This window comes from Nyctibius grandis, chromosome 3 (genome assembly GCF_013368605.1).
Source record: "Nyctibius grandis isolate bNycGra1 chromosome 3, bNycGra1.pri, whole genome shotgun sequence".
Lineage (NCBI taxonomy): Eukaryota > Metazoa > Chordata > Aves > Nyctibiiformes > Nyctibiidae > Nyctibius > Nyctibius grandis.
In genome coordinates this window covers 103,481,700-103,496,492 of record NC_090660.1, presented here as the reverse complement: position 1 = coordinate 103,496,492, position 14,793 = coordinate 103,481,700, and the positions used below count along the sequence as shown (strand labels likewise).

The following is a 14,793-nucleotide window of genomic DNA, read 5'->3' as shown; positions in this document are numbered from 1 at the left end:
ATATTTCCCCCTACAGATAACTTATCTTTACCCATAGCTTTGATCATGCTGTTATCTCCTTCATGTGGAACCATGAAACACTTAAACCAGAGCAAGAGAACACCATGCTGCACAGAAAGAGCCAAGAAAAAGGATTTAGTGTGGAGTCGACAACACACTGTTTGGTGTCAGGGCAACGGTTGGACTCGATGATCCCTGAGGTCTCTTCCAACCTGGTTGATTCTGTGAACTTTAACATATACAGAGACTGTCTGAAATTAAGCATTGCCTGTAAGCACGAGTGTGAATCCCAGTCTGCAGCTGGTATCACATGTGAGGACGGAAAGCATCATCAAACTGCTCTGAGTGCTGCTGAGTTGAGACAAGTTCAGAGCCCTGCCCTGAGCCTCCCTCCTATGCTCTGACAGTCGCGGTGGAGGATGAACTGGAATGGCCAAGGGCCTTCCCTGCAGCAGCTGATATGATTGCATCAGACTCCTGCCTAGCAGACAGCCCAGGGAAGGAAAGAGGGAATGGAGGGGGAAAAAAGGGGGGAATGAAATAGCAATGAAGAGCAAATTGCTGACGCTGTCCTCTTTCCCTAGTTGGAATCAACCCACATAACCAGGCAGGAGAACATCTGTCTCCAGAAAGGCAAACGCATACAGCTGTCAGTTCTAACAGTTATTAAAGTCATTATTATGAGCACACACATCATTATCCAGAGAGCACTTTACAAATCCAACCCAGCAGTGCCATCCAGCAGGCGAGAAGCTTCCTTGACAGTAGATCCTACTAGGAACAGGATTTTCATCTAACTAGTTCACAGGATTGAAGGAATAACCATCTGCTCCTTGCTCTCCTCATACAGGCACAAATAGAAAGGGCTTAGTGGAAGACAAGGATAATACCGATGCTTTCCTCAACAAGAAGCACATTGGCATTTCCCCATGCTCAGCACAGTGGCATTTTCTCACGCTCATGTGCCTTCTGCAAAGGGGCATCAATTGTTTAACACAGCAGCCACCGTAACTGCTATTTGTCTACAAAGCTGAGCAGGTTGTCTCAGGGCGTGTGTTTAAACAAGGCAGAAAATGGTTGTTGGTTGCAGGCAGTAATGAATGAATCCAGGGGAGTGACTTCAGCCTGCCTAGGCTCAGCTGGTCCCCTGCAGCCTCCGAGGTCTCAGCAGCATCATTAGCGAGTTACAGGAGAGGGATGCTTGCAGCCAACTGACAACCCCCTCCGTGGAAGGTGTTTGGTGTGCGTGCTGTAGGTAGTTTGCTGCAGGTCGTTTCCAGAGGTAGGCCTGGGTAAAGAGTCAAGGACCTCCCTGAGCACTGTGGACACCAGCAGGCTGATTAAAATTCAGACACTCCTACTGCCTGGAAAAACGTAGCACCTACCTAGCGATCTCCCTCTCTGTCTCCATGGGCCTTGTTAGCAGGCACTCTGAGCACCTCAGGACCTTAATGAGTTTATTTATCTTTGCAGCACCTCAGTGCAACAGGTAGGAGTAGCTTCGGTTCACAAAAGGAGACCAGAGGCCTGAAAGCGTAGATCCTCCTACTTCATTTCTTCAGAAGTCCGAATTTGTGGCTAAAGCACCTTCAGTGTTCTCAAGGGTGTCATACTGCTCTCACCCAACTTTGCTGGTGCCTCAGTCTGCTGGGAGGTGTGTGCAAAGCTGCCTCAGACTGATGCAACCTCCAGCCCATGAGCTTCCCCAAGGCCTACCTCAACACTAACGCCCCAGAGCAAGTCCTTCAGCTGCATGTTCCCTCCTTGTCTTGCTCAGCAAATCCCCATCCCATAGGCGCAATCATAACACACCTGGGGCAGATGCAGATTCACTCTGTGCATCCATCTGTGGTGAGGGCTGTGGGCCATAAGAAATGTGACACAAGGCTCGTGACAGCCCCACAAGAAGGCAAGCTGTGCACCGTTCCCTTTCCACCCTCCACCCACACACCATGAAGCAGGTTAGCCCAAGGCCTTCCCCGGTGCAGGTGGCTGCATACGAACCCCACAGCTGCTCCCCCTGTGGCACTGCAGCATCAGCAATTGAGACCAGAGAGGGGATGAGTCCTGCTCTGCTGGATTTGGAACAGGTCCAGCGGAAAGGCCTAAACATCACCTTCGCAGGTGGTTTGAGGCTTTGTATCTCTGTTGCTTTCCATTGGCTGGGGAAGAAAAATATTAACCTGTTTCCCAATCTAATGGGTGAATGACAAGGAGGACTATCTGCCCAACTCCTGCTCCTCTACCCTGCCACGGATCTGCAGAGATGGTTGTGGAGAGCAGCTGTGGCCAGTACTTCTGGGTCAAATCAGCAAGCACCCAAAGATGGGATAAAGACAGCAGATGCCACAGATCCCCAGCTGTGTTACCACTTTGTGGATGGCCACAGTTTCTGACGTGATCAGTCTCATATTCTGGCACCGACACCACTGGCGTCACAAAAGGAGTGACTTTGCTCAGTGGTTCCTCTGTTCCTCCCCATTTAAAATGACGGCATGAGCACATAGTCATAGAATCATAGAATCATGGAATCGTAGAATGGTTTGGGTTGGAAGGGACCTTAAAGATGACCTAGTTCCAACCCCCCTGCCATGGGCAAGGACATGTTCCACTAGATCCAACCTGGCCTTGAACACTTCCAGGCAGGGGGCATCATAGATTTGCTGGGAGGAGTGATGTGTTTACTTCGCATTACTTTTAATACTTAAATGTTTTATCAGCAGCATGGCAACGGCCAAAGAAAAGACTCCTTTCCTTTACTAATGGCTTCTGCTTAGGTATTGCACACCAGGAGCAATCATCTCTAGTTTCTCCACTGAACGCAGCAGTCCCACCCTTTCCTGGCTGCATATGAAAGGACACGCTGTGCTACCAAGGCAGTTAGCAGTCCAGTGACGTGCTAAAAGACACATTAAAGGAGGAGCTTCTGGGGGAGAAGCTCAGCATGAGAGAGAGATGAGAGATGTAAGGGACTAGTAGTTCTCATGCTGGAAAGATGCATGTGCTGTACCTCCTTCCTTGTTAAGTTATGTTTGAAATATAGTTGCTATTTTCTGGAAAAAAAACCCACTGCATTTTAATAAAGCTTTGCCTGCTGCTGAAGTCAGTTTGATAGCAATTCCTAAGAATCCAGGCCTCTACTGACATATGAATTACTTCATTTTCATCTGCTGGAAAGCACCATTTAAAATCTCACAGTGGAGGAGCTTCTTCCAAGATACAGCTTGGATGTCTCAGTCAAAAACTCTGTGGCTTTGGCAATCTCAGCAATTTATTTTGCCACGGATCACATTTAGTCACAAATTACAATGTTAAAAGTAGTTAACCGAGCCATAAGCTTCCAGCGAGTTTTACAAAAAATTGAGTTTGCTGATGTCATAAACATGGCTGTTAGAATTTCCCCTCTCTGTTCTCAAGATGTGGGTCTCTGATCTGCAGTTTAGCTCATTTTCAGGTCTTGAATATATAGTGGGCTATGCTACACTATATGGAATACAAAAGATCACACGTTCAGAAGTACCTCTTGTTGGTGTCATCAAAGGTTTACAGGCTAAATGCAGATAAAACCTTCCTGACACGCAAGGCTCATTGTATCTTTCATGTTATGTCAAATATCATGAATCTCAAGTTTTAGAAATACCAAGACTCTAATGATATTTGTCAGCATTTTGAGGTGCATAAATTTTCTGGGTATCTGTATTCCCATTATTTCTCCTGGAGGCACAAGCAGAGCCAGCGAGTAGTGACAGCTCCATGCTTATCTCACACAGAATCACAGAATCACAGAATCACAGAATGGTTGGGGTTGCAAGGGACCTCTGGAGATCATCTAGTCAAACCCCCCTGCCAAGCAGGTTCCCCTAGAGCATGTTAGGGTCGCGTCTAGGTGAGTTTTGAATATCTCCAGAGAAGGAGACTCCACACCCTCCCTGGGCAGCCCTTTCCAGTGCTCTGTCACCCTCAGAGTAGTTTTTCCTCATATTGAGATGGAACTTCGCATGTTTCAGTTTGTGCCCATTGTCCAAACACAAGCCACAAACTAGTTGTGCCCCTTCCTAGGTCACTTCATGACGCCTGGTCCAACAGAGATGTCAGTATGGTTCTAACACAACAAAAACCAAGAGAAGCTGATATCTAATAGCATCTGGGTTACACCAGTCATGCAGGATACGTGAGACCCAGAGGCCCAACATCTTCCTGAGAAGACAGGAAGAAAACTCTTCCATAAGCACGTTCTAAAAGCAAGACTTTCAGATCTTTCTGGTGGGTGTGTCTGAATGACTTCTGATTAAGATAACTGCATGATTGTGAGACATCTGAATATTCATTAGAGAGGACCTCAAAGTACTCTCATCCCCTTCCTGCATCTGATCTAAGAGCCGTTGTCATTCTTTTCTTTTTATTCCCCGACTGACTGAATGGGTATTTAATGAGCCCATACAAAGCTGAACAGCTTCAGTGGGACAGAGAGAGCACGACTTGCTCAAAAATAGCCTACAGTCTGGTGGCTTTCAGTACTCTCCTGGGAGATACTGGTTCAAGTTCCTTCAGTGAGATGAGAGACTTCAACCTTGGTCTTTCATACCCCAAGGAAGAAATCTGAAATATTAATGCTTTTTATTAACTGATGTGGCACCGTTTCCTCTTGTGTGTGAGAAACAGCCAACCTCATTAAAGCACTTAACCTTGGGAGAGTATTAGGCTGTGTAACATGAGTGAAAGGAAGCGCCATTTTCTAATAGCTGTAAGGACACTAACTCTATGTCCTATTCCCCACCAGCTACCTCAGGAATGCCAGCTTTGATGAATCTTATTTTAGGTGGCATTCCTGGCTTTACAAGATCTTGGTCCCTGACGCAGGGATGCAGCTTCCACTGGAGGACAAAGAGGAAACAAACCAAATATTACAATTCTGAATCCAAATTTCCTTGGTGGACTTAGCTATGGCTGTCATGGAAGGACACCATTCATCAAGGATCTCTCGGGTCACACATCTCCCTCAATTAAGGGCACGACTGATTTCTACAGAACTCCATAGAAGAACTTCCATGGACTTCACTAGGAAGTGGTTTATTCCTCCAGTGCCCCCAGTTCCACCATAGTGTTTAAGCACTCTAGTTTGCTGGGTCTATGATGCAGTAGAGTGCTTACATGCCAAATGGAGCATAGTTTATCTCAGTTCTCACAAAACTCTACCGAAAAAAGAAATGGAAGCTATTAAATAATTCAAGGGTGTCATAGCCATCTGCTGGCTGAATACCTGCAGAACATAACATGCTTACAGAACAATATACTAAACCTTGTCTTACTCAGAAGCACTGCTCTCTAAGAAAAAATATAAATGTATAACAAGAAGACATTTCTTCTCGTACTGGATATTTTTTAATAACAATAACAATGGGAACATAGCATGTCACATCCAAGTAAGGAAGAATAGTGACTTCACATCAACATCACCTTTTTAATCTCTGGGTGTAAGATGTGTGTAAGGTTAAAGATAAGATAGCATTGGAGCAATAAGATGATATAGCATTGGGGCAACAAAATAGCTTTGACATCTAATTCTCAAAACTAGAGAGTTTAAGCTTAAAGCAACCAGAGCTAGCACTACAAAGGTCCCTGCATCATATCAGCTACACAGTCAGATAGACTAATAAATGCTCCTGCTCCATAGATGGTCCATAGTCTCTAAGCCAAGAGATACAGTCCCCTCTGTGTTCTGTATACATCAATGGACTATATAGCCATGCAGCTTTGAGGTTCCAAAGAGCCTTGCATCATGGCAGGTTTTTTGGCCTTAAAAGGGAAATTACTATTTAAAGTATGTGTTATGAGCAATCAAAGTCTCAAGCATCTCAAATACCCTATGAGACCCGTTGAAACCCATTAGAATGGTATTTTTATGACATGAAACTGTAGATGTGCATTGCTGTACTCAACAATAGGTTGAGAACATACAGATGTGTAAACTCAGCTGGGAGAGTGTTGGAAGGCTGTGTAGAACAGAGGGAGTGAGACCTCACATAGATTCACCTCTGCTTCCTTGTCATCTGTGCAGGGACTCAGATGGGGGAGTTGCCTGGAGTGGACTAGCCCCACAATCACACCCGGGTTTTGTCTAGGGTGGAGTTTTCACTCCAAAAGAGAATTTACACAGAACAAATACCTATACAATCTAGACGAGCAAGTGACTAGGACCTGAGAGTGACCCCAGGGAGGTACCGTATTTAACAGTGTGGGCATGCCTGTTTACTTTCAGAAGTGTTCAAGCACAGCTGTAACCACAGTATCCACAGCGTTCCCTCTGCGACATGTGCACAGAGCTGAATATCTCAAAATTGGATAACAAATGCTAGCACACTCCAATAGCAAGGTCAGAGGTGTGTCTTCAACCCTGCCTTGCTGTTTAGGTTCCAAGCTCAGAAACTGAGCAACCATTCCTCCCTCCACTCCAGATCCACAGACTGTATTATCTTTAGCAGATAAGCACCAAAGTAATTTTTTTCAAAAGCTATGCAAGAGGTCAATGCTCTCCTTAAAAGCATAGTCACTGAGATAGCATGTCACTGCAACCAGCCCCCATCCCTTGTGCCTGCAGAGTTTAGCTGCTTTGAGGCTTAAAGGTTAAGCACACAGGAGTTTTAAGCATCATAATTTTAGGCACCAGCCCAGGTGATATAGAGGCACTGCAAGTCCTTTGTGGATTTTCCACCCCGTGTCTCTTATCCACAGTGTACGCCATTATGTATGTGTTTTATGACACAAAAATACTCGCCCATGGTTTCTGATCCTAGAAAGCAGCAGATTGATCAGAGAATGTGGATTCTGAGGAGCAGTCACTGAAAGGAAACTCAGAGAGATGAAAGAGATCAAAGCAGCTGACAAGGTGCAGAAAATTAAGCACTGGGGTACGTTGAAGCAGGCAGGAAAAAATGAGAGAACGAGACAGAGAGCTGCAAATATGTGTGGATGTGCATGTGAGTGACTCCTCTGGGCAATCCTGAGTTTCTACTCCTGCACAGACACAACTTTCCACACATTGCAGCAGATCCAAAAGGAAACTTGGCCTTCGACACAGGGCTGCCAAACCACTTTAGCCAAGAAATCAAACTGCTCCAAAGATAGTAAGGTATGGCGCTGAGACACAGCTTCCAATACAAATGAGAGAACATGAAAAAGTCACTTCTATGTTCAGTCTAGCTCCTCCTTTTAGGATACTCTCACCTTTACACATGCCCATCCTTAATTATTGAAGCAATTTCACAAAGCTCTCACTATGAAGCAGGGCCCTCTTTTGTCCAACAGCAGCTATAGAGAGGGACTGTAGAGTGAAACAGGCAGTGCTGGAAAATGACATTTACATTAAACACATTTTGGAGGTTTACTCATGCAGCCTTGGTCCAATCCTGCAGCTGAAGTACATCTAGTTTAGCTGAATGTGAAAGGCATGTGTGTGCAGTTTGAAACCACACCGGCATGCAAACTAAAGTGTGTGTGTGTCGGGGGCTGGGGGGGTGTTTGGGAGATTCATTTCAAAAGCACACCCCTGATGTGTGTTTCAGTTCTCTAAAATGCTCCCGTAGACAGAGCCACCAGGTGAATTCAAAGCAAAAACATCCCGATCCGGCTGCCTGTCACCTGCTGCAATCGCTTGCAACTGCCCCACCATCCCAAGACGAGCAGAGCGTGTGTCTCCCCAGCCCCAGCGGCAGCTCCTCTCCCCACCCCAAAGAGCAGGTCTAGATGTGAAACCACAGAGGTGTATAATCTGATGGAAACGGTATTGTTTGGGTCCGTGGGCAGTGCCCAGCACCCCGGTAACACTACGTTTGTTCCTTCATTCACTGCTGTTTAGTGAATCCTCAAAACGGCGGTGTGCAGTTGGGTTTATAAATTACAAGACAACAGACAAAGGGAATACACGAGACAAAATTAAAGACATTACTCGCAGCTTCCATAAATTATCTCTGTAGTCTATTTTAACAGCATGGATTTACCAGCGCATGTTAAAATAGCACGAATAATAAACCCACCTACTAGACTAACTAGGCATTAATGAAAAAGCAGAATATTGTTTTGCGTTCTCCAAAACACAGAAAAATATTCCCACCAGTTCTGATAATGCCTTTCCAGGGGGAAAGAATCGTAATCTTCTATATTGAAAAAGAGAGTGATCTCTTAGAGTCGGAAAGAAAAGAAATTAATAAAACTAATTACACGCTCCGCTCATGGAGGAATGGAAGGCGCTAAGCCACCCAGGGGAGCCGGGCTCTTTGATTTTGTTTGCTTTACAACTTCCCTGTTATTGTTTGCGGCACCAAGGAGGCACCTCCCGGCGCCCCCGCGGGGGCTGCGGGGCGGGCGCATCCCCCGCGGGCAGCTCCGCGCCCCTCCGCGCCCCGGGGGTGCAGCGGGATGACTCCCACGGCCCCGCACCGAGGCTTTGCATCGCCTCTCCGCGCTGTCCCGGGCAAACTCCGGTCCCAGTTCCTCCCGCCCTGACCAAACTGGCGGGCTGGGCTGCCTTATGGCACCGTTCCCTTAAAGGGGCCGCCGGTGAGTGTGTTGCACACCCATTCCCGCTGCCGAGCGCCGCGGAGAGCTGTGCAGCCGCGGCGCCGACAGCCCCGCCGCCCGACCTCTGCTTGTGAATCAGCCTCGGCGGGGAGCGTGTAGGAGAGAGGAGAGGGAAAAAGGCGCAGGGAGGAGGAAAGGGAGGGGGGGAAGAAGGAGAGGGGAGGAAAAAAAAAGAGAGAAAAAAAGAGCTGCCTCTTTAAATGCTGGAGGCTGAGCGCTCGCCGGGGCGTCCGCAGCCGGATCCAGCCTCCCTCCCCTCGGCAGTGCCTCGCCGGCGCTTGTTGCACAGCCCAGTGCCGGCAGCGCGGCGCACGGGCGCTGCTGCTGCGCGGGGAGCGCGGAGCCGGGCCGGGGCCATGATCCAGCCGCGCTGCGCGGGGTCCCCCAGCAGCCGCTCCGCCGCCCGCTCGCCCTAGAGCCGCTCCCGGCGCCGCGCAGCCCTTCCCCGCCCGGTAAGTTTGCAGCCGCCCGGTGCCGGAGGAGGGCGGGGGGGGGAGAGGAGGCGTACCCGGCCAGCGGCACGGCTCGGCTCGGCGCGGCGGGCAGGTGCGGCTCTCGCGGGACGCAACTCGGCCGTCCCCTGCTCGGACTTCCAGACCTCCCTTGGCGTTGGCAGCCCCCCTCTAACAGGTGGCTCGGTGCCTGCTCGCTCTCCCGCGGCTCCTGCGCCTTCCTCCTCCTCCTCCTCCTCCTCCTCGCTGCCACCGAGCAGGTGGCGGTGCCGCCTCGCCCTCCTCCGTGCGGGTAGGGGGGTCCGCACCCTCCTGCAGCCGCCGCTGCCTCTCCCCGAGGGGCTCTCGCAAGGGCTGTGTTGCAGCGGAGAGGTGGGGTGCGTGTTTGGGGGGGCGGGGGGGGAAACCGTGCCCTGCCACCCCGTGCCTGCCTTCATGGCCCTGCTGTGTGTCTGTCGTTGCAGCGGGCATGGGGAACCAGGTGGAGAAGCTGACCCATCTGAACTACAAGGAAGTTCCCACTGCCGACCCGACAGGTATGGACAGAGATGAAGGGCCCAGGATCGGGGTCTCCTACATCTTTTCGAATGATGATGATGAGCTGGAGCAGCAGCAGGATTCGGTGCATGACTTGGGGGGTGAGCACCCTGCCCTCCAGCCCTACAATCCCCAACTGCACGAGGTGGAGTGCTCAGTCTATTACCGGGATGAGTGTATTTACCAGAAGAGCTTTTCTGAGGAGGACACACTGCCAGAGGAGGGTGATGAAGGAGGTGGGGGGCATCTAAGCACCTACACCCCGGAGAACCTGCTGAATAGGTGCAAACCAGGTGACCTGGTGGAGTTTGTGTGCCAGGCCCAGTATCCGCACTGGGTGGTCTATGTTGGGGATTTTCAAGTTGTGCACCTGCATAGGCTGGAGGTGGTGAACAGCTTCCTCACCGATGCCAGCCAGGGCAGACGGGGCCGCATTGCCAACCAGCTGTACCGCTACAAACCCCTGAGCCCGGCTGCGGTGGTGCGCAATGCCCTGGAGCAGGTGGGTTGCAAGGACCGGGACTTGAGCTGGAGAAACTCGGAGTGTTTCGCTGCCTGGTGCCGGTACGGCAAGCGGGAGTTTAAAATCGGCGGGGAGTTGCGCATAGGCAAGCAGCCCTACCGATTGCAGATCCGGCTGGGTGACAAGCGCAGCCACACGCTGGAGTTTCAGAGCTTGGAGGATCTGATTATGGAGAAGAGGAGAAATGACCAGATTGGTAGGGCTGCTGTGATCCAGGAGCTCTCCAGCCACCTGCAGGCTGCAGAGGAGGAGGAAGAGGAGGAGGAAGACCATCATCACCCAGGTGCTCAGACTGCTGTGGAGTAGCAGCCTCAGCACCACCATGCTGCTTAGCCTGGGTGATGGGGATTAAAACTGAAGGCTGCGAAATTGAGCTGTTATAAGCCCTTTGGGCTGCTTTGGTGCAGCTTCATTCCGATCACATGTGAAAGGAAGGGGGAAAGCTGATTAAGTGTCTGTGCTTTAGTGCTTAACTCCTTCACTGCTTGATGATAAAACCACTGACTTATTTGTAGAGGATAAAACTCAGGGCAATTCTACCCCTCTCCACTCCAACCTCTTTCCCTTCCTCTCTGCTCTCTTCATGCATAGCCTTTCCCTGAATCATCTGCCAGTAGGCCTGACCCTCCAAGATGCTAAATGCCTTTGACATCTACTTATCAGCAGAAGTTAAGAGTATTAAATGCTATTAAGAAGGATCCAACAACTTTCAGGACATGGCCACGTAGCTCTTGAGTGCATGATTAGTTTGGTAGCTGAGAAGCGTGAAGATACTGTTTTCCCTTCTCTTCCCCTGTTTCTCTTCAGTTGTGGCTCCTGTTGGTATTGCATCAAGCTGATTGCTTGCCTGGTGCAAGGCTTCCTGGATTGGTAGCCAGCCTCCAGAAGGTGTAAGGGAGAAATCTCCACTAATTTTAATGAAATGGGTTTGATGTGCTTGGTGCCTCCTTAATTGATAGGAACTTCCAGAGGGGCTGGGGGAGCCTCTCCTTTGCTATCAGTGTGTAGCTTTGAGGACAGAAGATGTATTTATTGCTGGCTAGTCCCAGGGGAGGAGGAAGTTTGCAACACTGATTAAGGAGTCTGTGCATTGGTGTGTGCTGGGACTTGGACAGGTAGATACCGAGCTATGCTGGTGCTCCTTACAGACTGCCTGGCTTCCCCTACAGCAAGAGGCAGAGCTCCCGATTATGTCTGTGCTACACATCAGGGCAGCAGAAGCAGGTTGCTCATATGCAAGAGTATGTCTTGAGTAAGCTGTCCCTCGAGAGGGTGGCCTCTTGGCTGGGTGCTTCTGGCCATAAGCATGTCACAGGTTCTGCACCACAGTAAACACAGCTGTGATGGGAGGGAGCACAGGCTGGAAGGCATCACACGCAGCGGGTTTTGGGTGTTCCTTTTTTCCTTCCTTACTGCAAAGCAATTTCCTCTTCATTAGGGATTTCATGTTTCCTTTTTTGCTAGTTTTTATGGTATGCAGCTGAGCTATAGCACTAGAGAAAAGGAGAGGATATGCCTCCAAAGTTGTTGTGCAAGTCCCTCATTAAACAGGAGGGGAGGGGAGTACGGTGCTGGCTGCCTTGAATGTCCCCTGAACTTGTTATCAGCTGTTGAACAGGTCTCCCACACAGGCAGCACTGTCAGATCTTTGTCCTGGGATCTGAAGTGTGTGAGCAAACACTGATTTGGAGGCAGTTTCTAATGCAAAATTCCTTCCCCTTAAAGCACAATAGTGATGAGGTGAGCTTGAAGATAAGCTTGAGTTCATTTAAATAATAGAAACTAACAGTGTGATGTAAACTTGAAGCATAGTTAATACCGTCTTCCCTGCAGTTGTTTACAGTTATACCACAAATAGCAAAGTACTCTGCGTCCTTTCTGCCCTTGAGATGGGAGCAAAGTTTGTCATTTAAGAACAGGTAGATACCAGCTTTTGATTAGTTAAGACTGTATGAAGCAACTTTGCCAATATGATCCAAATAGATTGTGGTGTTGTGTTTTCTGCCTAAAATACACAAGCTGGGAAAAAGCTGTGAAAGACCTCCTCGCTTCAGGAGGAAAAATAACTTTTAGGTTATGCAGAGACACCATATACAGTTTCCTTAATGACTCCCATGCTCTCATTTTGGGCTGTGAAATACCCAAATCCAAAGGAGAGTTTGCCACCAGGCTCCCTCAGAATGTTGTAGCTCAGGTGTCTGCGCTAAGTTGTTTCTCTTTCCCCAATATGCAATTGAGTTATACTCGAGTTACTGTGGTTGTCAAGCAGATGTGCAACCTGGCTTTGAGAGCATAGTAACCACCCATATCCAACTGTAGTAGGGTTAATATGTGGATGTCTGCACACAGGTTTTATACAACTACTAGTAACCACTAAAAGCTGAAATGATCACTGAAATGGTCCGTAAAAGAGTAAAGGAGAGTCCCTCTGTTGTGCTGACTGATACAAGACAACTGAGATTATCTAGACCATTATCTAACCATCTGGCTGTGGTTTCTTTCATACTGAAACCTTGTACATAACAAAGTTTATTTCACTGTGTAATATAGGTATGTAAAATAATATTTTCTTACAGATATTTTTGAAAGTTAAAAAAAAATCCCTTCATAACCTTGCATTTGAAAGTAAGTTGTTATGCACATTATTTTCCAGTCCTCTGAATGGGTTTATTTTTCATTAGTGATCTAAAGTATATTCTAGGTCATAAAGTATAGAAACTGCTATAAATGTCAAATATTATGTACCTACAGGGTACTAAACAGTAAACGAGTTGTGAAAATATTTTTCCCTTGTGTCTGAAATATCAGAACTATGACACTTAGTCATTTCTCTCCTTTTGAGATACCCTGTGTAGCCTGACTTTGCTTTCTGTTCTTTTTTTTCCACTTTTTGTTTAAATAAAAAAAAGGACACACTCTGCTTGAGAATGGAGAGCAAAGCTTCTTTGACCAACTGAATTCGTGTCTTGTGCTGATCTTGGTGCTTCTCTGTACCGGTCATGCCTTTTGGGATAAATTCCCACACAGGCACAGAGCCTTAGCAAAGAATCCTGGAGCTTGCACTGCCTTGCTAGGATGGAGAGTGAAGGGGGGAGCTGGCCTCACAGCAAAGCAGGGTCTGGCATGCATTCTGCTGTGCTATAAAACCTGTATGCTCCTCTGACACCTGGGATGCAGGTGTTCAGTATGTGAAACATAGATATTTGGAATCTTTAAATTTCTCCGCAAGCCAGGTTTAGGGATTTATTCTGCCTCCTGGCATTCCATTATGTGTAAAAGTAGAAGAGGGGAGGAGGCCTGGAATTTTTTTATTTCGTCTGGAAGAGGGCTACCTCCATACAGGGATTTCTTATTCCAGCAGATAAAGATGCAACTGTTGAATCTTTAACAGGTGGGTCTTTTTTCCCTACCTGTTGATGAGGCAGTGTTATTTAATAGGTGCTACTAAACACCACCGCAAACATTTCTAAGCAGCCTGGTTTTAAAGCCATGACCCGTAATGAGCTGGACATGAGAACAGGAATTGCTGTAGAAGCACATCACAACTGCTTAGTTTCTTGTCTTTTCTGTACTTATTGTCTGCAGACTAGGCTGGGTTTCTAGAGCTTGATTTGAAAGAAAAAGATCTCCCAGGAAAACAGACTTTTTTGTGTGTGTCTACTTCAAGACTTTTGTGTAGATCACAAAAGAGAGGGGAAAATAATAGATAAAAGTGCTCTTCTCTGCAGTTTCTTCTTTAACGTATAGAAATTCAGGTGTGATCCTTCTGCAGAACTTTTGGTTCAGCAAAGGTCCTAAGCCTATACTGAAGTTTGAAGTTGTGAGCAGACCCTACCTTGAGCCACTTGAAAATCAGTAAGACTATTCATGTGCTTGAAGTTAAGCGTATATTTATATTTCTTTGTGAATAAGGGCCTGGAATTTCAATCTGAGGTCTCCGGTGGGAGCATGGAGGATCTGAGGTTGCATAATCACTGGGGGAGAACAAGTAGTGCTGTGAAAGCTGTTTCTCAAAGGGCCTCTTGTCCAAACAAGGCTCATGGAATCCAGCCTAAACTTTGGCCTCAGTTATCCCCTGGAAATATGGGAGCTGCACTGATTCAGTGAGAGGTGAGAGAAGTGTACTACACAGCAGTTGTAAACTAAGCTGGTGATCGTGCTGCAGGCTGTTCTCTGGTATCTTTGTCTGTCTTGTCATGCTTGAACTTTCCGTTGCGTGTTTAACATTTAAAGTTAATATCATTTGTTTTAAAAGCCCTTTGATTGTGCAAACAGTCATCTATATGAACTTACTCATTTGGGCATACCTACCGCTACTGATAGGATGACTGCTGTGAATATCATTATGCACATATAAGGCTGGCAAGACTGAGCCCAGATGTGTAAATGTAGCTCCAACTAGGAAATGTAGGTGAGCAGTCTTATTTCCCCAGAGTATTGGTGTGTTTGATGCAAATGAGGTCTTGGAAAAGGCTGTATAGTAAAGCCTACAATTATCCCTTGATTGAATAATTTTAAAAAGAAAATTTAGAGGTTCACCTTCCATGGCAGTGAACAAGGACATAAATTGAAGACTATTTCAAGTTATCCCTGATTCTGTGTGAATGCAAAGTATTGATTACAGCAACTCTCTAGAGCTCACATGGCCAACTTAGTAGGCAGGAAAAATACCGAAAAGCTAATTCAAAAACTATATTTTCTTAC

General features: G+C 47.4%; 1 protein-coding gene across 1 annotated transcript; it reads left to right on the top strand.

The window, feature by feature from the left end:
* Positions 1–8,954: 8,954 nt before the first annotated feature.
* Positions 8,955–10,713, top strand: LRATD2 (LRAT domain containing 2). The gene is made up of 2 exons (XM_068396963.1): positions 8,955–9,029; positions 9,494–10,713. Exon 2 carries the CDS (start codon positions 9,499–9,501, stop codon positions 10,393–10,395), a length of 897 nt encoding a protein of 298 aa, XP_068253064.1. The 5' UTR covers positions 8,955–9,029; positions 9,494–9,498; the 3' UTR covers positions 10,396–10,713.
* The last annotated feature ends 4,080 nt before the right edge of the window (positions 10,714–14,793 follow it).

Bases quoted from the DNA above. Each gene is read 5' to 3' on its own strand.
- LRATD2 (XM_068396963.1), top strand. From the start codon at position 9,499: ATGGGGAACCAGGTGGAGAAGCTGACCCATCTGAACTACAAGGAAGTT.